Below are 26,319 nucleotides of genomic sequence, written 5' to 3' on the forward strand. Positions count from 1 at the left end.
AATACATGGAACTGTCTGCAGATGCACTGGAGGGGAACACAAGCATGTGAGTAGATATTGAAAGGTTTAAATCCTGCCTGGCTGGTGGAATCTAAAGAAGCTTGTGTGAAGGGTCATCTAACAGGGAAGATTTTGTTACGACTTTCAACACCACATGAGATAAATGCCTTCTTACCGCGCCGCAGGGAAGGCTGTGGAAGTAATGTTTAGTTTGGATGTGTATGATTCGATTAGCTAGTATGATGAGTCCATGCATCTAATATTCATGACCACGGGCCTGACACATACTGTAAATAAGCCCGTTTTGGTCTGACTCCTGCTCAGTACAGTTGGAGCGCAGCATAGATCAACCTGGATACACAATAGACAAGGCCACTCTGACTCAAGGCTGCTGTATTTGATTTTTGATTTAGTAAAATCGACTAAAAACAAAGTCATTAATCCACAGCATGACACTGCACTAAGCTCTACGGCGCAGGTGTCAAACATACGGCTCGAGGGCCAAAACCGGCCTGCCAAAGGTTCCAGTCTGGCCCACAGGATGAATGAATGAATGAACTAGAAGCACTCGGAGAACGCAGACCTCCGCCAAGGCAGATCAGTGCCCCGGATTTGGATGAAAATTTCAGGAAATGTTGATACTGTCACAAGGAACAAATGATTCAATTTTGGTAGTGATCGGGGGAAGGGGGCGGAGGTCTGCGCTGTCTTTTCCAGAAAAGCACTCGTAGAGCGCAAATCAGTGGCCCCCCCCACCCCCGATCACCACCAAAATTGAATCGTTTATTCCTTGTGCCAGTATCAACATTTCCTGAAATTTTCATCCAAATCCATCCATAAATTTTTGAGTTATCTTGCACACAGACAGACAAACAGACAAACCAATGCCGACAAAAACATAACCTCCTTGGTGGAGGTAATGAATACAAACTCTAACACATTTTAATTCAGGGGTCACATTCAGCCCAATTTCATCTCAACTGGGTCAGACCAGTAAAATGACAACATGGTGGCCAATACAGAATGACAACTCCAAAATATTAACATTATGCCTGTTCAACTAATTCCAATTCAACTTTATTTATACAGCAACACCACAGTTGACCAAAGTGCTGAACACAAATAAAACACGCAAGTTAGAAACACATAAGACCAAATATAAAACTAAAGTAAAACTGTAAAAAAACAATAAAACCATAAAATGTAAATGTTTTGTTCATTTGTAGATCTGCTGAGATCTATAATGCAGATGTATAAATGATAAATTGAGGCAAAATAGTTAAAATTGTACTTATTTTCCTGATGAAATTTCCCATTCTACATGGTTGTTCAGGTTAATATTGTTTGAAAATCCAAACATTTTCAATCCGTAATTTTACATTGTTGCACTAAAATAGAGAATAATTTGGAGTTGTCATTTTTTATTACCTCCACCGAGGACAGCAGAGGTTATGTTTTGTTTTTTAGCAAGATAACTCAAAAAGTTAAGGATGGATTTTGATGAAATTTTCAGGAAATGTTCATACTGGCACACGTAACAAATGATTACGGCGGAGGTCTGTGCTCTCAGAGTGCTCTTCTAGTTGGTTATTATTGAATTATTTTACTGGTCTGGCCCATTTGAGATCATTTTGTGCTGTTTTTGGCCCCTGAACTATGAGTTTGACACCCCTGCTCTACTGACATCGATGTAATTTGTATTTTTGGGTTTGGATCAAAGAAGAATCATGGTTCAGAAGGAACATCGCAGAGGTCAGTCCAAAATGATTTATTTTTTGTAAAGGGGGCAGTCGGAGGAGATGAGAAAACATGGTGCGCTACTAAATGATGATATATTCAAATGTACATGACATTCAAAGGGTATTACAGTTATCACTCAATGTTTTTTTTCCACACATGAAGTTAACTCTTCATTCCAACACATTTTTTCCAAATTTAAATGGATAAAAAGTCTGTATATTTGTAAAATAAAAATATGTATGAACACAATAAACTCTTGGGATGTTGAAACAAGAAACGAAAAAAAGAAACAACAGTAACATGCAGACTGATGAGTTCATTTCTGAATTAAAAAATAAATCATAAAAAAAAAAAAAAAACCCGACATGGGTGAATGACTAACATCTTAATTTAGAGGTGAATTTTTCTGCCCTTTTGTTCTTGTATCATTAACTCACATTAGCAGAAACTGCGTTGTTTCAGTCTTTTATTCACTATAATATAGGTCAATAGGAAATATAAGAAACTGCTATTAATGACAACTTGAGTGGTTTTGGCTAGCCATTAGAAACAGCACATATGTATTTTGATGCCTCATGAAAATGACAGGCAAAAAATAAGTTACATTTGCCAAAACCTAACACACAGACTGGTTGGGAGGTGAAGGGTAGGAAGGTTGGACTTGACGTAGGAACAACTGACTTGGATGACTAGTCAAATACAATGTGAATGAAGCTTCTCTGGTTGTGTGGCTTCCAGAGGTTCGGCTGTAGAGTGAGTAAAAAGGTCCCAAAGTAGAAACTGCAGTCTTAACATGTGCCATACTTTAAAATGTAGAGGAAAACACCCTTACACTCATCAATATGATGAGCAGAAAAGTCCCAAACCAAAGCTTTGAAGTCTTTATTTTTGCTATCGGGGAGAGAAGGAAAATACTCGAAAACAAAAATAAAACACAAAACAGTAAGGGAGGGAAGAAAACGACTCCAGATATTACGCTGAATGCAGAGAAGATGGACTGCACGAGTTGGGTGAGACACTCCGGCACAGGGGGTTATTTTCCTGGAGCTAGATTTCTAATATCCAAAAAGTACTGGTCTGGAGGACCCATGTTGGTCAAGGGGTGTCCATGGAGATGCCAACAGCAAAAATGCCTCAACAGCAGCATCTTGGCAGGCTGTCCAACAGAGTGACGCTATGTGCTTCCTGCTGCCTGGTTCTCTCCAGCCTCTGAATTACCTGCACAGGCACAAACACAAAAACGTTTTGAAATCCACAATTCTGCGATTCAGGAGCTGTATCAACAAGCACAGCAGAACTAATCCGACCATGAACACAACACTCCTACTTAGTGTACCATGCAGAAATAGGCCACCTGTAGCGTTGTTGGTTTTGTATGGTTGTAGTAAGTAAACATTTAAGTATTCCTCTATTTTCTTCAGATAGAACAAGATTAAAAAGTACTGAAGGCAATGTTAAAGGCTCTGCCTTTTGCTAGGCCACAGTTGGAAATAATGTTTTCGTAAACTGTCTTGCCTGGTTAAATAAAGGCTGGATACAAATAAAAAACAACTTCACTTCCCCTAACAAGACGTTTGACATGTGTTGAATGAAACGTAGAATAAAACACCTGAACAGCAGCGCAGGTACAAGAGGTTATGAGACGTAAAGTGCACACAGAGATCACACTGGACCAAGGTTCTAATAGTTTTGGATTTTTCATTATAGTTTAGTTTTATTTAATTTTGACTTTTTTTCTCTAATTTAGTTAGTTTTAATTTGTTTTTAGAGCAGGTTTGATAGTTTTTATCAGTTTTCCTTATTTTCTAAATGCTTAGTTTTAGTTTCTCTATATCTTTTCTCTTCATCTCTGTCGTATTCAAATAAATCCCAGACAGGACTCTGCTGCTTTCTCCCAACTTTAGTGTCCATGTTTCCAGGTAGAGTGGGGACCATACGACGACACAAGTGACGACTAATGACGGACCGTTAAATATTATATGGTGTCAGCTAAAATTGCTTGAGGAAAATAAATCGCTTTTGTATCAATCCGACATTGACAAAGACGAAAACGAAGGGAATTTTATCCATAATTTTTATCCATCTAAGTTAGTTTTGTAAACAAAATACAGTTTCAGTTAGTTATTGTTTTCTTTTAATTATAGTTTTTATTTATTTCAGTTAACGAAAATGTTTTTTCAATTCTAGTTTTCGTCATTTCGGTAGTTTTCATTAATGATAATAACCTTGCACTGGACGGTGAAAACTGTCCCTTCCTGAACTTTATGTTTTGATGACATGTTTCCTGTATATTTCAGTTGTACGCCGATACAGTTACACTCTAGGTTCAGGGATAAATTGGGCATGGGAATACTGAAACAAACATAAACAAATGCAAAAATACTGAAGTATTGAGTACTGACTTGTAGCAGGAGTGGAGGCAGAAGCGGAGGCAGAGGCGTCGTCTTCCTCGTCGCTGTCGTCCTCGTTGGACTGGGGAACCTCGGCCTCTGGGATGGTCGCGGCCGGCGCCTCGGGCTCCTGCTCTGCCTTGCTCTTCAGGGCTAGGATGCGGTGATGTAACGCTGCAGCCAGTTGACCTATATCCTTTGAGCTACCCTGAAGTAATCACAGAGGACAACACACATCTCAGGACAGTGAAGAAACAAAAAATACTAGTGCCAACTCCGTAGTCCACAACTCAACACGTCCTGCATGGGCTTGAAAGCTTCATCAAAAAGGGCAGGATTGAGTCTTACTGTCTTTTATTCTGAAAAATCTGAATCTTCTGAGTTTTACAAAGATGTGTCCAGTTCAGGGTTTCAATGAGCCAGTAATTATCATATGAAAACATACAAATGCTAAATAATAGGCTTGTCCTCACTGATGCACTGCTAACAAGTCATCACCAGTGAAAACATGTTTAATTCAGGTGCAAACAGAAAAATCTGCTCGATTTATGCCTGCCTCAATAAATCAAGGGTGAGTTTTTATTTCAGCTTCAAAGCGGAGGATTAAACGTTACCAAGAACGTGAACACTCCTCTGCTATACCTGCCTTAAACAAATAATTCCAAATTGTTATGTTAAGCATACTTTAGAAAAGTCACAAAAAGAAACCACTAGTTGGGTGTATTTCCATAAACTGGTTTGCATGAAGTTTGCGTTGTCTGAACTTACTAGAAAAAAATAATAATCTGAAAAAAGTATTTCTATATAATACTATGTACATGAACTCTCTCTCAAAAACTCATACCTAGACTGAGAGAAAAAGTTTAATTCAAGAGTTTCCATAAACATTATATCACTTCATTATATGTAATATAGTCTAATTACCATTATTGTGGACAATAATAATAATATGACATTTATCAACTTATGAAGCTCTAGTGCTTATAATCCATCAGTCTGCTGAAATTCTGTGTTTGCCTCTTAAGTGCTTCATTTCATTGTTTGAGAAACACGTTTGTGTTTTGCACATTCAGATGGAAGCTGCCTGGTGACTCACAGAGGACTCACTGTCACTTCTAACGGTGTGTGTGATTTGTTATTTACATTTCAATGATGCTGAATTCCCTGCATTGCTGCTGTCATTAATGAGTCAATGTTTTAGTCATAAAATAAACTTTATCACAACAACACAGCAGCTTAAAAAAAGGCCCAGAAGCAGCTACAGCTCACCATGCAGTCATTTTATACCTCAATAAAATTACTTTTCATACTCATTCAGCTGTCAGGCAACAGAAACAGATGAATGTCAGTGAGTTTTATAGTTTGTTTTGCTTATTTGTTGCTGTTGATTAAACAGTCGACTGCATCTGAAACACAGACTGTTATAGTAATATGAGTGGAAACTATACATATTTTCCAGTGAAACAAATTATTTCCAGAAACTGGATGCGCAAGAAAAACTTGTAGCGTAAACTGTGGTCCAGTTAGGAATAGTTTAGGATTATTCTGTGAATGAGTACAGGTCTGTTAAAGGGGGATTCAGTCACCAGAGATTATATTTTAGTACAAGACTATATGTTAGTACTGGTGGAGTTACTGCCGTTAGAAAATGTGTTATTATAAATTACATCCAGAAAGTCATCAGATATCCAGAAGAAAATGGTTCTACGTACCGATATTAGGAAGACCTTGACCCCCTGGTCCTCTGTGTCCATGGCAGTGATTCGTACACTCTTCTCGCTGGCCTTGTCCACCTGCATCTGGGGCCAAAGCTTAGTGTTGAGGATCAACCGTAGACTGCCCTGGGTCCTCATCACTGGAAGAGTTTGACCACAAAACACAACAGCAAATCAATACAGGCTCCACTTTACAATGACCTCAGTGGTTTCACTTGAGGGTTTTCAGAGTTAAATTAATGATAATAGCGTATGTCCAAGTCTGCAGCAAGTTGAATAAGGATATTATTTGTGCCAAATGCTGCTCATACATTCATCTGCATGTATGTAATTATAAATGAAATCTAAATCAGCTTAAAGTCTAATGGTCAAACTGAAGAGGTGATTTAATCAAATTAAAATATCCTTGAACTGGTATGAAATTAAACTGAAGGTTTTTTGGTGTTCAAATGAAGAATGATCATATCAAAACCACAAGAGACAGAACACACTGAAGTCATAACAGACCTCAAGTGAAGTATATGAAAAGAGAATACTGAATATATGTATATGTGTATATCTGAATATAGTATGTACTGTGGTTACAGTCAAGATTATTGAACATTCTGGATGTATCCCATTCTGTATAATTCTTGTATATTTCGGTTACTGCATGGAGGTGACATCTGGAAAAATGTCTATCAAAAGAAGCAGTAAGACTTATAAAGATGGTGCTAATATGCTGAAATGTAAACATTTAGCCGATTCAAACATCATCTCATGTGCAAAAAAGAAAACCAGAATCTGATAATCTATACAGGTTGTTTAAGTTAAGATCAAATGCAAAGGCACATAGAGGGCGATATCACCTTTACACTGAATGCACATACCACATGAAGGTAGATGCACATTCCAGTTCATTTACAACGATGCTCAAATATTTGATTTAAGACTATGGATAAAGAAAAATGTTAGGATGTTCTAAACTACTGTGTGATATTTACATTATGATACCTGTCAGGTTTGTAATGTAGTATGTATTGTTGAATTTTTTATGTGATGTTTACAGAATGTGAAAAGGAAGCCAATTCTGAAAATTATACACTAACATGTATAAAATGAACAAAATGTAACTCTAAAAATAGCAGAAATATATGAAGACCTGAATTTCTAAAAATAGCAACAAATACACCAGCACCCTGTAGTGTGTTCCAAAGCATAGACCTGTAACAAGGGTATGGGCGCCCTCTTGTGTTCTGGTCAGGTACTCTTGAAATGACTAAGACTACATTCAGACAGCAGGTCTTAGTGCATAGTTTGAATTTTTTGGTGACATCCTTCACATTACACAGTAAATGTTACTTGCATCAGTTTGGAGTATGTTCAGAATGTGATCCTGAAGTGACCCGCATGTGCAAAAGAGGTCCTGACACAATACGTGACCATGCAGGCACGCACTGTGTTTAAAGATGTAAATATATATTTCGCTTCCCCTACTGGGACGCAGAATTGTGATGTTTGTCACATTTCAATGACGTAGAGGTCGGATAAATGAGACCAGGCGTTCAGACGGAAGTTGCATTGCAAAATATCAGATATGTATTGGATTTAGGACCAGATATGAAAGTGGACTGGGTCAGATTTGTGCTGTTCCAACTGTCTTTAACAGATTGGAAACATGGCACATATGGGCAAAAAAAAAAAAAAAAAGATTTGGGTCACATTTGCCTGCAGTCTGAACACAGCCTAAGATCAATACTATCTCATAATTTGGCACAAACATTGCATTTGCCCACCATGACCCCATTAATGTAAAACATTAAAGGTGGGGTAGGAGACCCTGGAAAAATGGTTAGCACAAGCTGCATTTTGAAAATACACAATTCAAAAGTCTAAACCCCATTCTCCAGACTTCCCCCTGAAGCCACGCCTCCAGTGTGCCAGAACACCCAATGCTTGCTCCTGAGGGTTCACAAGTGCTGTGCAGCATCAATTTGCCTGTGAACTTTACATCCTAATATAGTTAGCCAAGCTCTGGCTTCGTGTCCTGTACAAGTGCGCCAAGCCTCTGAGAACATGCGATTCGAGCACACAGAGGGGGGAGGGACAAATGGCAGTTGAGTTTGATTGACATATCACCACTCAATCATTTCGATGGGCCAGTTAAACTGATGGGATGATGTTTTTTCAGTCCTGTCTGTTCCACAGGTGACTAAAATTTTTTATTTTTGTGTTAGAGCATGTAATTAATTAGTGGTAATCAGGGTGTGAAGGGGACTTTACGCAATATAGTAAAAACATGATCTAGTAAAACGTCTCCTACCCTACCTTTAAGTGTTGCACAAGTGTTTTGTTTTTCAGCCTTCTATTTGTGCAGGTGTGTTTACCTAGACGGGACTGTAGCGTGCCGTCTTCTGTTGATGCCATGTCGTTGAGCCTCAGCAAACCTCGACCTCTCTCTATCCACGACTGAGCCGTCTTCTCAAAAACGTATAGCTTGCACTGCATCTGAAGTCACAAAAAGAGGAGTCAATACGAGGGCTTTGTGCCACGTTTCTTGATTGTGCGTCTTAACATTGGAGGATCGACAGTGTACCTGTAAAACATTGCTTTCTGATTCTTCTCCAGTTTTGACGTCGACTTTCTCTAAGATGCACTTCTTGGCTGTGGCTTTGGTGTACGCTGCTGCAGATTCCTCCAAAGACTCAGACACGCTGTTCACTGGTCAGACGAGACACAGAAGTGAGAAGTCAGCATCTGACTATGGTTGTAAACATTTGGTCACAGAGATTTGTCAACAGTTTGTGTGTCTGGTTTGGGTAGTCTGCCCAATGGTGCCACAAAGGTGATATTCTCTGCAAAATGTTTGACTGTAGGAAGAGAAGGACCCAACATGGACGACATCACTAACATTAGCCCTGTACAGGCCTGTGTGGACTCCATAATAATGACCGCCTCTGCACTTCCACTGTGCCGTATGTTAAGATTTCATGAACAGTTCCACCAAAGAAAAAACCCCAGTTTCCATAAACACCCTGTAGTATATATAATAATGGGAACTTTGCCACTAACGACTAAAACAACACAGAAATCAAAGAAGAGAAAATAAGGAAATACTTTGGAAAGTTGTATTTTTAGGATGCTATGCATATGCTGAAGTTGTAGATTTTTATCTTGTTTATTAAATAGGAATTCCAATGAGTTACAATTTTAAAAAGGTCCAGTGTGGAAGATTTAATCAAATAATCAAAATGCAAACTACTGTTCATAATTACGTCTTCATTCGTGTATAATTACTGAAAAACAGAAATTATGTTTTACATTAAAATGAGTCACTTACGTCTAGAGAAGGAGCAGCCATGTTTCTACAGTAGCTACTACTCATTTCACAGCAGGACTCATATAGCATTAGGGTAAATTACTGTCACCTACTGTGTCTGAGAGTGCATCAGAATTAAAAACCCATTAACTAAAAGGCCAATAATACTGCATCTTACAGGGGCCATACACATTTCTTTTTTGACCCCAAAGGGGACTGATGACAGTGATATTGAGTTGGCTGTCAACTGCAACTTCAAAATTACATTAATTATGCACGGAATAGTTTTTATTCATACATAAATAATTTATAGTATAAATCTAAATTCTAAGTTTTATGTTAGTTGTAGGTTTTTTAAGTGTCAAGTTATTTTGAATATTTACAGACTGATGTCAAATAGAAGTCCAAAATTGACTAATGCAAAGAATGTAACGGTTCTCTGAGTAAAATTTACACAAGGTCATGTGCATAGATTAACTTTGTATTGGGTCTGGTGATTTGTTAACGTTAGCTAACATCATCTCTAAGCTAACAGCGTCAAGGGTTGTACACTGAAGACGAACAGAAGACAGGTATTGAAGACTTCAGAAAACAGATGAGACAGCTGTTAGCTTAATCAGTTAGTTAATAACAAAAACCATTTGACCACCCAGCACAAACAGACTCCAACACAAGCTTCACATTAGCACATAACCATGAGTTAATCATGTCTAGTAAGAGCATTATGTACCTTCAGAAGTGTTGATTTGTGATGAGTGTCATATACAGTGAATTTGAATGTTAATTTTGTGTATTTTAAACCAGGATCACTTTTAGAAACAAGTCCTAACAAATTAAATCAAATTAATTGCTTAATTTCTTTTCTCTTAGGATTCACAAAAATAGGCAATGACTGAAACATACCATCAAACCACATAAATATTTACAAAAGGCAAAATACTGGATGCACAATCTAAGTACACATTCTTTTAAAAAGATAACCCCACAAATTAACTGACTGTTGTATATGAATATATTTAAATAAGAAATAAGTACAAGCTCAGGACCAAATAAAAACTGAGCAGATGAAACAGTAACATTTGTGTTTTCTGAATGTCAGTGTGTCTTTGTGCTAGTTGTTAAAATGAGTGAGGTTCTGTTTTTACCCTTCTCTGGGGTGGCTTCCTGTGATGAGGGCTCTGAAGCAGGGGTGGCTGAAACATCTTTATTTTCTTCATTAGAGGACTCGCCCTTTGGTGGACTCTGAAGAACACAGCAATACTGATCATTGGAACTTGTTCAAATCTTACTCATTCAGATTTTTTTCCCCCCAAAATGACAGAAAGCAAATGAAGTCAAGAAAGAATTGAAACTCACCAGGACTCGTTCAGACATGTTCTGCCCAAAAACAAATTTCGCTCCACTGTCTGCACTGTTTGTGGCATTTTTTGAACTGAAAAAGGAAAAAAAATACAGCATTAAAGAAGCTGACGTGATAAAGAGTGAATATGACTTCCCAAAAATACAAAAAAGAAGACACTATTTCTGTGTGACGTTACCTTGGGGTAGAGATGTACTGTAAGAAATAATTAGTGCCCTCTGAATGAGAGTCCAGCGGACCACCATCCTTTGACTTGTCATCTGTACTGTTTTCATCCAGCTGGAAAGAGAAGAAAAGGGCTCTGAGACCTGACATCTCTAACATACAAAACAGCAAGTGATAAAGCAGCATTTCCAAATTAAATGTGCTGCAACCAGTTTCAATGTGACACTTGATTCCGCCAATATTATAAAGAAGTCGCAAGATCATAATACTGCACCATTATAGAAGACGTTCTGAGACTGAAGTCGCAAAAGAAGAAAGAATTGAACCTCTCACAGTATTTTTATTGTGAGAAACATCAGCACTGAAAGACAAGACAAACATTACTGATAAAATGAAAGTTTGTTAAACCAAAATGGCTTTTTAAAAGGTATGTTTTTAAAATATGTGGAAGGGTCCTTGTGATGTGCCACCGTGTACCACGGTATATCGCATTTCCATCAGATGCTGCACTTGAACAGGTTGTAAAAGTTCCATCATGCTATTCGAGTCGTTTTCTTTCATTTATGATTGCCCAATTTATTTTAAAAAAAACAAGAAACTCCACAAACAGCCACTGTGCTTCAAAATATGTCAGACAACTACAATAAAATTTGACTGACTTAACTGAACCGTGTTGGCCTGATGTAATCTACTCCTGAACTAAAACCTTCCTCCTGGTTTGCATGGACTTAACTGGATGCTTGCCTGAGTGTCATCAAGCAGATTGTGTGACACAACTGCACAGGCAATGTCATCAGGTTTTGTGGTTTTCCTTCAGACAAAAGAGCTTCTGGGTTTTGAATTTAGGTAACATTTTCTTTAAGGGGAGTCATCTGAAGTAGTGATGTCCCCATCTGCATTTTTTTGCTTCTGGTCTGATTTTTTTGGGGGGGATCAGTTTCGCAATACTGATCCATATGGACTTTTTACAATGAAATTTAATTTAAATTTCAAGTCATTATTTAGAGGCTATTATGCTATTATTTTACTTTAGATCACAATTGGGCTGAATGTAGAACCTGAACTAAAACAAGCATGACACCTTTGACTCTTAATAACTTTAGTATAATTTTTGCACTTTCCAAATTCATACTGTGGGACAAATTAGAACCTTATGTTTGCCAATACTATAGTGCATCTATGGACAGGTCCGTCCAGGTATTAAATGAGGGTGCGTTCGGTGCAGTGCGTTAGCAATGTGAAGTGGGTTACTTGCGGGTCGGATTGGGGCGGGTCAAAAGAATGTCAGTTTATTTGCGGGGTGGGTAAGGTCGGGTCAAATAATTCCACAAAAGCCCCGCGGGTTGAAAAAAAAACAGACTCGCGCATCACTACCAGACCTCATAATGAGCATGCGCAGAGTGAAAGTGAAACTTATAGACACTTTACTAGTTCCTCTAAGCCTCCTGCTGTTCTGCAGCTTTTCTCTACCTTTGGAACTTTAATTTGAGGGGGCAGGATGGCATGACTAAAAATGTAGTTTATGATCCCAGCGTTACAGAAACAGGCTAGTTATAGATCTTGATGATGACAGCCTTTTACTTTTAACAGAAATTATCAACAAATTATAAATCACTTTCACACAGTAGTTTAGCAGGAGACAATAAAATCAAATTCTATTTATATAGCACCAAATCATAACACAAGACAATACACATTTAGAACTGGTCTAAACCAGACTCTTAATAAGCCAATTCACAGACACCAACAGAATCCTCCTGGAGCAAACACTTGGTGACAGTAGCGAGATAAAACCTCCTTTTAACAGGCAGAAACCTGAAGTAGACCCCGACTCTTGGAGGATGGACGTCTGCCTTGACCAGGTAGGGTTAAAGAGAGAAGGGTAGAGGAAGAGAAAAAGAGGACAAGAAAGAGAATCCTCCCATTGTTCTGACTGAAGACATTTTCCTAAGAATTAACCAACAATTAACTGAGGTCCATGGCACTTGGGTAACAGTACACTGTAGCCTTCAGCTCATGGAGGGTTCATTCCACCGTTGAACTGGCCATAGGACACCTGTGTTTCGTTGTAGCTCCAGAAAAGGGACACCAGAAAGCAGAGTACACTCAGAGCTCATCTCTACACATCAACAGTGTGTGGAAAAAAAAGCCATTCATTCAGAGTTGAGTTTCAACCATCATCAGTATGGTCACATGGGCCATAACATTAATGACATTTTTTAAAAATGATTTAAGTTTCTGCTCAATGATACCTCCTCTGTGATCTGGGAAATGGGCTCTTCATACACCTATGTTATGCTGCCATACATGAAAAAATAAAATAATGCTAAACTTGAATAGACTAACCAGAGACTTTTAATGATGACAGACTACAGGATTCACTGTAATAACCCAAGGGATCACAACTGTATCAGGCGTCAGCTGACTAATGACATACACTCCATGAACAGCCTATTTCAGTTTAATTGTTGATTTCAATAAATTGCTTAATCAAATTTTTTTTGTCTTACTCCCATTTCTTCTTTTTGCATTTGCAAACTCTACTTAGAACCTTCTTAGATCTAACAGTGCAAAATGTGAATTCTTGCAATTTTTCAACTGGTCTTAAAATTATGATCAGGAGTGTATAACCAACTGTAGGCAGCAAAACTACAGTTTACACTCATCACCAATAGGCGCCACAAAAAGCAGAATCTGTGTAAAATGTGTACTGTCATAACATTTTGCAGTGTGAATTACCCCTCCATAATTGGGGGGTATTCCCTTCACTTCTTCTATGACTAACATGCTCCACTACCACATCAATACGAATAGCTGCATTCCCCACCACCATTAGTGTTCTAGTGCCAGATCAGTGTGCTCTCTGCCCTCATCATGTCGCATGTCTGCCACCTGCTCAGCATCCTCCACTCTGCCCTCCTCCTGCTAAATGTCCTGCTCATATCTTTCCTCCTGTGCCTCTCCTGTCTGCTGGCCATCACTTTCCTTCATACACATTAACAGTGTGTAAAACCTAACTGCACCCACACTTTTACTGTAATTGTCTGTAGATCTTAGTGTTAGTATTTCCTATTTATTCTTTTGCCACCAAAAGCGTGCCTGATGTCATTGTCCCCTTCCTTTTCCTCAGTGTCTCTGCGAATAAAGTCAAATCTTACTTCAGTAAAATACTATCTGGGCTCTCAGGTGAAGCTACAAATATCTAACTATAAATAAATAATGGAATACAGAAACAACACAAACAGATTTCCAATAATGTGGCGTACTATTTAGCCTAGCCTACTAGCTGGTTATTTTTATGTTACCCCCAAAGGTTTCATTGATCAGTGCTGTGCATGAACTAGTTCATTTATTTTTCTATGAACTGAACTTAACATTTTTATAACTAAAGAACTTGAAACCAGTTCAGACTTTTTGTGAGATTCTGAATATTTTAAGTCTAGATAAAATCTTGGCAATATGGGTTACTGCCTCCAGCTATGATAAATGACACGGGTTGTAAATAATAGTCATAACAGTCAGGATAGTAGTGATGGACAATATATGAACAAGGTTAATTTAGAAAGATAAGCACAGAAATACACGGTTTTTCCTCACTTATAAAAAATATCAAATGAATTTAGCGTTCTCAATTGAGATGTTGAACTATGAACATGAATTAATTTATTTTATTCTGTATGAACAGAGCTCTGAACTAGTTCATGTGAAGTGTAAAATTACTCAACACTCACTGATTGTACTTTATTATTCACGATAACATGAGAATGGAAACAAAGGGAGTTTATCTCCTTGGAAAATTATAATCGATTTTACCTCACAAAAATGTAATAAGCTTGGTTTAATTAGAGACTTGGCTTATCTTGCTAAGAAGTTAGCTAATGTTAAGGTGGATTGTTCCAGCCTCAGTGGAACAATGTTAAGCAAGTAAACTTATAAAGACGTCAGCTTGTATCCGTAAACGAACAAAACACTGAAATAAGGTTGTAAAATAATACACTTTCAACAAGCTAGACGTCTGCTGGCTACTTACATGCCACATCAGTATCATCACAGACGAACTCGACATCAACACTCGGGAATGAAGTTGAAGTTGGTTCTCAGTTGCTTTTAGCGCCACTGTAGTTAAAATGGTACAGTCCACAATAGGGGTGTCTGAAATCATTTTACATTAAACTGTTCCTACACTAAGAATGGGAGTTGACTTGTATTATTATTTTTTCACAAAATCAGAAAAATTATCCTACCTCCCCAAAACTGATATTTTGGGTTCTGGGTCTTCATCAGGGGGTACAGACCCCCTCCGGTACCCCCCATAATTCAAACTATGGCTATATAGTAATGTTATCTACCAATGCAATGGCACAAGAGCTCAGTTTGACATTAAAAAACAAGATAATAGCTAATTATTAATATATAGACAGGACATTAAACAGTCAAAGAGCCTGCAGCAAGCATGGCTTACTTGACAATGTTGCATCTGAACTACTAAACATTATAGTATGTCCTCAGAGTCAAAATCTGCCAAAATGAAAGACAGCCCACAGATTTTTTTTCACCATTGTTAAAAAGAAAAAATGATAATGGTGGTATAAAAAAAAAAAAAATTAAAAAAAAAATGGGTTAACATGAGCTTCTAGCTCACATGCCTGATTTGCATGTTAAGACACACAACAGACTTTTACAGCCTTCAAACTATATTTTCCAGGTCATTTTGGTGATACAACAACTCACAATAGGTTCAGTTACACTTTGGTCATCACTCCAGGGCATCTGTATCACCTGTACTGACACTATGCAATTTCTGGGTTTGGGTCTGGGCACCGACACAAAAAGAACTACAAAATTTGACTGCTTTACAGTATACGTCACTGATACGTCATGTAACTGATGGGCACATGTGCACGCAATGACCAGAGTTTGGTGTCCCGCTTTTATGTTCGTTTTTATGGAATAAAGGACACAAGCTCCAGAAGAACGTTCGCTTCGCTTCCTTCTCTGATCTCAACATTGATGACTTCAGGACCCCCCTCCGTCTGAAGTGCAATACTGAAGTAACAGGTAAAACATAGGGAGGTGGAGTCTGTCTGTATATTAATGAACAATAATGCAGCTCTGTTATTATCAGAGAACAAATCTAGACACCAGACACTCAGCTGTTGTTGGTGTTATTTTACCTGCCCCAGGAGTCCCTCTCCAGTTGTAGGGGGGGCAAACTCCCCAGTTATAACCCCCCCCCCCACACACCAAGAACCAGACAAAAAACAAACGTCCTGCCTCCTCAAATTAAAGTTTCCAAAGTTTCAGGAGGTAGAGAAAAGGTAAATGAGCTTCACAACAGCAGGAAACTTATAGGAATTAGTAACGCATCTTAAGTTTCACTTTTATGCCTCCTGCACTATATTTGATGTTGTATAAAGATTACAGACCATCTCACCGGAGGCTCTGAATTTTATATGGTGCGATTTTAATCATGTCTCACTGAGGAGGACCCTAGTAAATTTCTATCAGCGTGTCTCTTGTCTTGCCTCAGGAAGTTTGCCAGCATCAGTGGCTTGTCAACAAATGCGCGAGTATTACCGAGATACAAATTTTTCGACAGTTGTTACAGACAACACCGTTTCTTTACTTTAGGGGGACCCCACAAGCAAAAGGTCCGTGGTGTTACTTTAACTGTATGTTTGAAAATGAAGACGCCAACCCACCTTTGCTCTGTCTTTGATATTCTGACCGAACACAAAAGATATTGCTACATCTGCCTCCTTCTTCTCTCTTCCACCTCCGTCTTTGTTACTACTTGCTCCATCCTCCTCATTTTCACATTTCTGAAATAATAAGAACAAAAGTCAAAATTTGTCAAATTCCTTTGTACCTATACAAAGCTGCTGATAAAACACCACCATTTACATGAGTCTATTTTGACCTACTTTTTGCATAATGCATGATTCATTTTAATACATAATTCATTTTAAGTATCTGTTGCTAGTGTCTAACATTTGTATAACTTTTTAAAACCCTCAATCACACTTCCTCAATTCACAGAAGCATGAAATATCCACATTTTATACTCTTCTGTAAACAACACACAGTAAAATACCTTAAGAAATGAATAGTAAGCTTTGTTTTTAATATCAAGCCCAGAATTATGAGCACAGATTTAGTCTGTCCTTACCTGCGACTTGCCCAGGGTGGCTGAGTGCTCTGTGTTGTTCAGAAAGAGGGACTGGGTCACAGAAGTGCCATCTGATGACTTTTTCACACCGTTGGTTCCACAACTGGAATCTGAATAAAAGATATAATGGAGAGGTTTGGTTTAGTTTTTATTGGCATCAACAGAAAAACAGAGGACTTATAATCACAGTTAGGTAAATGCACTGTATTTATTTTCAGCTGCCAAGGATTCCTCATTTATAACAGTACCAGAAGAGATCAGTAGCCGCGCACTGCAAATCCACCACTTCGTTGCATATTTCCTTCACAGTAAAAACAATTTAATACATATACTATATGCCTGAATGTTGTCTAGCGTTTCACAAAGAAGTAAGCCTATCAATATCCCTTACAGTTATAACACACTCTTCGTACATCTTATGTCATTTCATTGTAGTTCAATAACAGTTTTAGACAAAGCATGTACAATTTTCCTTAAAAACAATATATAGGCTCTAAATGCCCCATCTCCGCTCCCAGTAATTTCCATTTTCCTTTTGTTTCACTGTATTTGGGATGTTTGAACGTGGATTTGTGGCAATGTGTCTGTCTGTCCAGCCAATTAAAGAACTGCACAGTGTGTGTGGGTGCTGCAATGTGAAAAGGAAACTGGCTGTTTCACTGCACAACTTTTATAGGGACTGCATTTCTGTGTGAGACAAAACTCTGGGTAATGCACACATGGGCACCTCTGTCGGTCATGGCCACACAAACAGGAGGGAGAAAGAGAAATGAGGAAGTGTGTGCATCAGATACATTTCCTCTTAGACCATGCCCACAGATTTTTGCAATGATTTGGGTGAGTTTACATGGGCTTTTTTGCTCTAAAAGTCTCAAAACAGTTGTAAAATAATGTTGTAGTGTTCTATGACATGGCTTTATTCCTCGCTGTAGGTGTTCTTTCTCCATTCAGTCTATCGTTCACTTGACCACCACTGTGTGTCCTGCATTCACTGAGTGCAGAGGAGGGGCTGAGGGCTCTTCTGTTTACAAACACAAGTCAGAAATTGTTAGCCTCATAGCATAATTGCCCAAGTCATATTTTTGGCCAAATTGCGATATCTGTGTTACTTTACTCTCCAAACACTGCTACTTCATTTTACACAGATACCACAAAAATATGACTTAGGCAATTATGCTGAGGCTAACAAAATGCTACATACTTTGCCCTTAAAGTGGAAATAACGCCATGAACAGACAACCAAATGAAAAAGACTGTCAAAGTCATTAAACTAAACAAAGTTCTCTTAATTGAAACATTAATGGAAACAGTTGATATAATTTGGGGACAAGTAAAAATAGAAATTGAACATACTGTGGATTTAAGTCATAAATTAATCCTAAGGTACAACAGATTTTAACGCTGGTTAGCATTACATACTTGACTCTATATGTGATTTAGAGGGTGGTGCCTGGAGAACTGCAGGGCGAAGGACACTGCGTTGCTGTTCCTTGGGTTTCTGACTGGGTATGCCTGCAACAGTGCAAGGTGAATCAAAGTCTCATACTATGTACAGGTCACATAAATACAGAGGTGTCTGGTCTAGTCTAAATGCAGAAATGAACAAATGTTAACTATTAACCTGAACTTGGTGCTTGTCCATGTATGAGAGTTGGTGGCTTTAAGCGGAATCCCACAGGCTTCTCCTCTGGTGACATGGAATATGAGAAGAAACAGCGAAATCCATTGGTTAGACAACAGGTCTGCATTCCTTTTGTTTTTGCATTTCTAAACACATGACCTGCTACGGCCTTTAGAAAAGTGTTTTGAGTTATCTCCTGTGAATGAACGTGCCTAGCTTTAAGGCTTCTGATCTATTTGTAACGCCATGTTTCCTTCTCAGTGGCTGTATGAGTCTGACATGACCTGGCCAAAAGCAGAAAGCCAAACATGCTTCTAAAACCTGCATCCTGTTTTTCACTTCACATGCATCAGCAGTCCTGCGTCTTGCACACATTAACTACAAACTAATATTTACATTTCTGTAACAATCTTATTCACAATTTCCTCATGAAGACATGCTAAATACACAGACAAGAAATTACTAACATGGAATTAAATAGCTTTGACAATACCCAGTAAACCACAAACATGGATGTGAAATTAAATGTGATTCTCTGAGGATCAGTTTGCACAAACACCAACGTGTTCACCATCACATTCTAACAGCTGGATGATACGCTTAAAAATATAATGATCTAATCTCTGTTTGCCTACGTGTATGCCCTCATCTGTTCAGCCATGTTAATGGCTAACATCACCCCAACCACATCTGTCCTTAGTTCATAACACCAGGATTTAAAAACACACCAATATTTGTTTCGCAACACACCAACAGGAAATGCATTATAATTAGTTTGCAATGCACTGATGTAACTTCCTCTGTGTTCAAAGCTAAGTGCTACCTATAAAGTTTAACAAATCCTCATCAGGGTGCTTGCTCTTTATCCATGAAGACCCAGTGTTCCTTTTGTGGCAGTTTCCAAATAAATGTTTCTTTAGATTTTACCTTTCTAAACTGATTTATCACCATTTATTATAATACTATCCTCTGTATTTTGTGTTTTTTCAATGAAAATCATGTAATTTCTTATATTTAATTTACTGATCATGCAGATGTTCATGGAAACTTAGATTAAAGTTGAGGCTTATTATATCAGAAACAGAGAAAGAAAAAGTGACTTTTTCAGCAAAGATATCAATAACTGAACATAAAAACAAGTGTGTCCATCCACTTTCATTGATCCAACTCAATAGGTTTTACCGGTGAATCAATGTTGTAGAAGATGAGTATGTTTCCACGTTAAAGGTCTGTTTAGTCGTTTTGACTCCAAGGCAAACCCAAAAATGACATTCAAATCCATTTTTTATGCACATGTTTAGGACCTGGCTGAGCTTGACTTTGTGCTAGAAAAGACCCAAATATGAGATGTCTATTGTTTTCTAAAGAGGAACAGACGAATACAGAATATCCCTCTAACTAGTGAAAAGCAATCATGCAGTACAATGACTGTACATGAATGTCAAACCACAGCTGGACCATAATAAATAACAAACTGAATCTATCTGACATCACTTGACACTACAGTATCCAACAGCTCTAAAACCTCTTCCATCTGCACGTCGAGCTCATCTGCCTTTTCCCTACAAGGCAAATGAACATGGGTAATGAACTCTACCCGCCAAGCTCTAATGGGCACAGAGGTCACAGGTCAGATAATGTAATGGCGATCTACCATGAAGATATGATTCACTGATGGTTAAATCAGAAGCTCTGTTAAGTTACATTCTGTTTCATATTAATAATGGGCCTTCTTTGAAAATACCGAAATCGGAACCAAATAAACAGAAAAACAACCTAAAGCCAGTCTCACAACAGATACACCTGGTATATATCCATACCACCGTTTCAAACAGAGGTTGGTGAGAGCAGTGAGTAAAAGCAGATGTCAGTGCAGGCATGTGTGATGATAAAATACATGTTAGTGATTCTAGTTTGCTAGAAAGTTACATGACTAACACCTGCTAATTAACTATGTGGTTGCATATGGCCACACGTACAGCAAATCTTTTTCTGGCAAACCAAAATTACCAATAATTACAGGCAAGAGGTCATTACATACCAGGGGTGTTTTTTTCTCCAATTAATTTGCATTTAATATTTTTTTCCAACCACGTTTATGTCATGAGTACTTCCACACCAAATACAACTATACATCAAAAAGGCTGTGCTTTACTTTTTTCAAAACAAGGGTGAAGTTCTGCAGACCAATATAAACTAATAATTTGTGAAACTGATGTCACGTAGCAGCAACACTGGACCTAGCCCTTTTGCTTCTATCCATATTTTTTTTATGAAACATGAATAAGAAAGATAATAAGTGAACGGCAATGTTTGGAGCAGCTTTGACAAAAAAGACAGACATCATGTGTTCCTGTATTGTGAATGTTACATGAATCAAATACAGGTTACAGCGTGTGTGTCCTTTTACCATGGACACTAGACACAGACCCAGAGGAACAGAAGACAATGAATCAGACACACAGGCTAGAAATGATGCTAGAAGGCTAGAAGTGATGTTGGATCCATTTCTATTTCTGTAAAACAGCCTGATGTGCAAATCTTCAAATATTATATAGAACAAGTGTTCTAACTGTTGCAAACTCATTTCTGCCGGTGGCAAAACATTCAAGTACTTGATACTCAAGTGTTGTTCTCTCATCATGCCCCTGGTGTGTAAAGGCCAGTTTGGTTATCGTTTTCAGAGCATTCACACATGCCAGACTTGACTGGGACTGCTTCATAACTCCCAAACCACACAATAAAAAATACTTCTCTATTCTGCATTTCTATTAAATTTTTGCACCAACATTAATCTTAAATCTATATTTGCATATTTAGAAACAACATTTTCCTTTATCCATAAACATAATAGTTTCAAAGCAGATACTTGCAATGCAAACTAAAGACTTGTTATAAATGTATTTTTCAACACATGACCTTGTGTCTAGGATAACAGAAGACATAGCTGAACACAGTTAATCTCTTCAGAAATGACATTTTGGCCTTTGAAAGTGATTGTGACAGCAGAAGGTTGTACAGCTGTATAGAGATCTGGATGCCTCACCTGGCTCAGAGTCAGAGTTCCCAGTCGGAGACTGGCAGAAACTTGAGGGCATGAATACATTGTTCTTGGGAACTGCAAAGTAGCGGAAAGGCATTGCACTCAGCATACAAATTGATGTGTAAACCGCAAGCAAGAACCAAGAAAAAAAATACACTATTTAGTCACTGTGTGCCCTTACCAGAATGTGGGGGTGGGAATGAAGAGGTCCTATCCCTTTTTGTTGGGGGGCAATAGCTTCCTTCGTCTTTGTCTGAATCTAGACACAACAAGAAAATGTTAGTGTTTCACATTTTAACTTAAATCAATCAATAGTCAGGTAACATTAAGACACTGCTTGTCCATTAAAACATTTGGTTTACCTTCACCATCCTCTGCACTTGAACCCTCTGCAGATCGCTGCAAAAGAAACAGATTTAATTTCTGAAAACTATTATTAAACTGCCTAATAAGATAAAGCTGATACATTTCGTACCATAAAAATGGCCTGTGAAAAAACAGCAACTACAGGCTACATTGAGTGCCATGATATTCATTCTCATAGCTGCAATATCGGGTAATTATAAAATGGTGGAATATCATAACTATTATTTGATATTAAACTCAAGTAATATGACTTAAAATAATCTTAAGATTTAGACAATAAATCCCTGTCATGTTAATGGAGTTTTGCAAAAGAAGAACTGGAAAAAAAAGATGAACTGAAAAATTCAAGAACCTATGTGAATCACCACACAACTTCAGCCCTGAATATTTTAGGAACACAGTAAAACTTACCTTCTGTGCTTTATCTTTTTGGAAAACAAACACAGGAGGTGCTATGGCAGGCTTGTCTGTTAAGAGAAAATATAGGCTAGTAACTCAAGAACAACACTCAAAAACAAAGCATACAGCAATCCAGTGCTTTAGTGTCTTTATGGTGTGAAGAAGGACAAAGCCCAATTATTCTCTGCAACAGATTTATGTCCCTAAAAGTGGCAAAAGCATGAGTGTTAATAAAGTGTAGAAAATTTGGTACATTGTTACTAATTATGGTTAGCTCACAACTACACATCCTTCATAACCCAGATTTGTTTTTTCCAAATGAATCTGAATAATAGATTTAATTGTGTCAGAAATGTGTAAAGAATATTAATATAAGAAAGATATTAATATAACAAATTTAAATAAGCCAAATATATGGCAGAAAATGAACTTGTAAATGTCAATCCATTAAAAGACACGGATTGTCAATCTAATTGTACTGCAGTTTCATGCAATCCAATTAGGAGTTCCTGCAATAATGAGATAACACTGCGTTGACCTAAATTATTCAGTCATAAATACCACCATATGCATTAGACATCAAGGTAATAACACCCAGGTGGACACACAACCATCACACCCAAAAGGAGCTGTTGTCATCAAAAAGCTCAGCACTTGTGATTTTGTTTCTGCTGTAAGCTCCTGTCACAAACTACAACACTAATCACAAAACCAGGTACCGTACTGGTGTCTCCGGAGGCCACGTTATAGTGTGTAACCTCTGTGAGATGTTTAATGCTGTAACGGCAGCAGACAAAGGTTTTCCTTCATTTGGGTTTGGGCCTAATACACGGAGCAGGTGTAGCAATAGTGTGAGCTTCACCGGGACGTAAATACAGGCCGGGAATGTTTACTGCACCGGCTACCGCCGTCCCCTAACCTAAGTCCTCATGGCTAATACTGACCTAGCCACTGACGCACTAAACATGTTTAACAGAAGATAAGTGGTGACCTATATTCAACACTGTGCATTGAATCATCTGCGCATCACAATTAGCTACTTCTGCTGATTAATTTATTGATTCCAGTGTTAACGCTGATATGCACAGCATGATTTCAAGTGGCCCGGGATGTTCCCGGCTTTACGTTAACCAGCTAGCATTTACACTATCTGACCTGTTCCAGCAAATAGCCCGAGCCGCCGGTTGTTCCCCTTGCTTAGCTTAATGGCTATAGTTAGCTTGCTAATGCTCTCCATCCCGCATGAGTCATCTCGCCTGACAAGCACTAACACCAAGATCCTCATTGAGTTAATTAACAATACACAGACCAATGCACAGAAACACAGATATTAGAGAATTAAACGGGGAGTCAAGATAGGGCATATTAAACCACAACATTGTCTCATAGCCGACGCGGTCCTCACTACGCGCCTAAATGAACATCAGGTAATCTGCAACTGAGTGTTAGCTTCCTTAAACATCAAGGAGGTCGTAATGTTACCGTCAATGTTTACTATAAGCTGATGCATTAACTAACTCGCGATGCGCCATAACTATTAAAAGATAAATGCATTGTTTTAATGCCTTGGGCCTTCGGTTGTAACCATGTTACACTAGGTAGATTACCACAGTTGGCAAAACATATTGCCTATAAATAGCCGGGTGATAGTGTTAGATGGTAACTAAATAAGCCAGCTAGTGGCAGACAGTGTTCGAGGGCGTTCCGAGGCATTCCAGGTATTACCCGGAGCCCAGACGTTAGCAATGTTAGCCTGTTTGCTAACGCTGTGGTCTTATAAACGCTGTGAAGCTGAAATTCACTTGAATTCCCTTTTAACATGCGGCCAACTTGTTACAGTAAGGTTATCTAACATGCACACGATGGAGATGCACCGGTTGTAACGCCACAATAGCTGTATTGTTTTTCTCACACTGCCACTTACTCACCTTCGTTTGCCAAGTCCGCCATTTTACTTCGACGCTCACACACCCACAACCCACCGCGCAGATAATACCAGTGGAAGCACACAGGCTTCCAGCGGCAGCAGCACACTGCCACCGCGTACAAACGGAGAGCGACCCCCTGCCCTCTCTATATCCTCCAGTGAACCGCACACACGTCGTCTGCTCTCCGCTCTCCATGTTAGCTGATGTTTGTGAATTATTAGACCTATGCTTTGCTCAGACCCACAGTTCGGTTTTGCCGGCTCCAGGACCCCAGCAGGCCCCACAGGAAGGTCCAGGCATGGGCTGATCCACAGGCAGTGACAGCTGACAGTTCATCCATTTGTTGTGGAAAGCTGACATGTGGGTTGAAAAGCAAGTTGCCCTGTTTTGTTTCAAAGTTTACCAAATAGACTCAAATTAAATTAAATGTGTTATTGAAAAAAAAAAGTGTTAATTTTACTTTCCAGAAGAACAGGCATAGAGACCAGATGCATCTCTTTTCTCCAACTATTTTGGTGTCTTTTTTCTGAGGAGTCTGCATTGCATTGCCTCTGCCTTCATCCACACATTGTGCACTGCTCTGCACAGCTCATTTTTCTGCAGAGCTGTACACACATAGATTAGAGAAGCCACTAAATCAAACCCAGGAGCACCAGAGGCTTAGAGATTTGCAAACAAACACAAATCTGAAAATTTACCATTTTTGACATTTTTAGACCAGCCTAACTGGTTTCATATGGATGTTTTCACAGCCATGTGTTGTGAACAGCCTGAGATTATGTGGTACTTGGCTGCTTTGTACTCTATTTTTCTGTAAAGTTGATGCAGTTCTTTGTATTTACCACTAGAGGGCAAACTAGCATTTAAGGCTGAACGGGGTCTTGGTACAAAGGCAGTTAAGGCCTTTTGTGTGGACCTTTCATCCACTCACAACATACATGCAGTGTTCCTGTTTTTTTCTGAAATGGATTTTTATTTTTAATACTGTTTACATACTTGCTGGATATTCCTGTTGTACATATATTACTACTATGACAATGAAATGCATATGTATGGTCATGCATTTCAGAAAAAATATAGATATTGTACAAACAATATGGGGTCATCTGGACAGAGAAAAAGATTAAAAACAAAAAACACACACAAAAAAACATGAAAGCCTCTAGGACATATTGAGGGCGTGTAATATAATATAAGATTATTTAAGAAAACATCCAGACAGTCACCCCAAAACAGTTGAAAGTTTACTGACTCCAAATGGAGTTCACACTAAATACTGACTTTACCTGCAGAAACTATCTAGTTCTGTTATTTATTTATTTGTATATGTTTCAATACTGTTTATATATTTCCTGCTTATTTCTTGTTAGAAATATAGGCACACATCCATTACAACCTTGCAAAAAACAAAGCCAAGTCTCACCTAAGACATCTGCACAGTACTGTATTTTATGTTATGTTTCAGTCATTTAATCCAATTAAAATAGGGCTAATGATCTTTATATATATATATATCAACAAAATACTGATCAGTGTTGTGTTGTGTGGTTATGTGCATGACAATTGGTCCAAAGAGTACAAGACAGGAGTACAACAATAAGTAAATATTAACATTTTTGATGCCTGGAATCAGAAAATTATGACTCATTAAACAATTATAATGAAAGTTGATAATTTAATAGTTAACAAGTGATCAGTACTTATTTAATTGCTGCAGCTCAACAGAGAAATATACTTAGTATTATTTTATATATTTTCCTCTAGTTACAGGACAGCACAGTGCTTTCAATACTGAATAGGTTCAATAAGATTCGCCTTATTTCTATTTCATTTAGTAATGGTTCAGTGTGTGGCATTTAGTAACATCTTGTGATTAAGATGCAGATTGGAACCACCATTATCTCCGACAGTGGCCTTAAAGAAATTCAAAATGCCCTTATCAAAGCAGGATTGTGTTCTTTTGTTCTGGGGAATTTACTTACTGCACCGCAATGCATGCACCAAGACAAAATAAATAAATAAAAGTATGTGAAGAACCACTGTAGAAGCATCACAGAACATAGCTGACTGTCGAGGTAATCTGCTCCCTTTTCTTAATATGAACGGCTCATTGTTATAAAACAAA

General features: G+C 38.2%; 1 protein-coding gene across 4 annotated transcripts; it reads right to left on the reverse strand.

Moving 5' to 3' along the window:
- Positions 1-1,752: 1,752 nt before the first annotated feature.
- ranbp3b (RAN binding protein 3b) lies at positions 1,753-24,273 on the reverse strand. 4 transcript variants are annotated; one of them, XM_030159462.1, is made up of 17 exons: positions 24,195-24,272; positions 22,279-22,334; positions 21,864-21,900; positions 21,683-21,760; positions 21,505-21,576; positions 18,459-18,524; positions 18,257-18,349; positions 16,838-16,947; positions 16,371-16,490; positions 10,682-10,782; positions 10,500-10,575; positions 10,289-10,385; positions 8,421-8,545; positions 8,212-8,332; positions 5,843-5,985; positions 4,143-4,338; positions 1,753-2,958 (listed from the first exon to the last, which is right to left on the reverse strand). In XM_030159462.1, the coding sequence occupies exons 1-17, from the start codon at positions 24,214-24,216 to the stop codon at positions 2,915-2,917; spliced, it is 1,557 nt and encodes a 518-aa protein (XP_030015322.1). In that variant the 5' UTR covers positions 24,217-24,272; the 3' UTR covers positions 1,753-2,914. The 4 variants fall into 4 exon arrangements, with proteins under 4 accessions (XP_030015322.1, XP_030015323.1, XP_030015324.1 ...); XM_030159463.1 differs by lacking the exon at positions 18,257-18,349; XM_030159464.1 differs by lacking the exons at positions 18,257-18,349; positions 18,459-18,524.
- Positions 24,274-26,319: the final 2,046 nt, after the last annotated feature.

Source organism: Sphaeramia orbicularis, chromosome 17 (genome assembly GCF_902148855.1).
Source record: "Sphaeramia orbicularis chromosome 17, fSphaOr1.1, whole genome shotgun sequence".
Taxonomy (NCBI): domain Eukaryota; kingdom Metazoa; phylum Chordata; class Actinopteri; order Kurtiformes; family Apogonidae; genus Sphaeramia; species Sphaeramia orbicularis.

Excerpts from the sequence above, each read along its gene's own strand:
- ranbp3b (XM_030159462.1), bottom strand. The coding sequence starts at position 24,216 with ATGGCGGACTTGGCAAACGAAG. Across the intron at positions 21,577-21,682 it reads ATTCCCACCCCCACATTCTG|TTCCCAAGAACAATGTATTC; the intron begins GTAAGGGCACAC and ends GCTACTTTGCAG. Across the intron at positions 8,333-8,420 it reads CAGAAAGCAATGTTTTACAG|ATGCAGTGCAAGCTATACGT; the intron begins GTACACTGTCGA and ends TTGTGACTTCAG.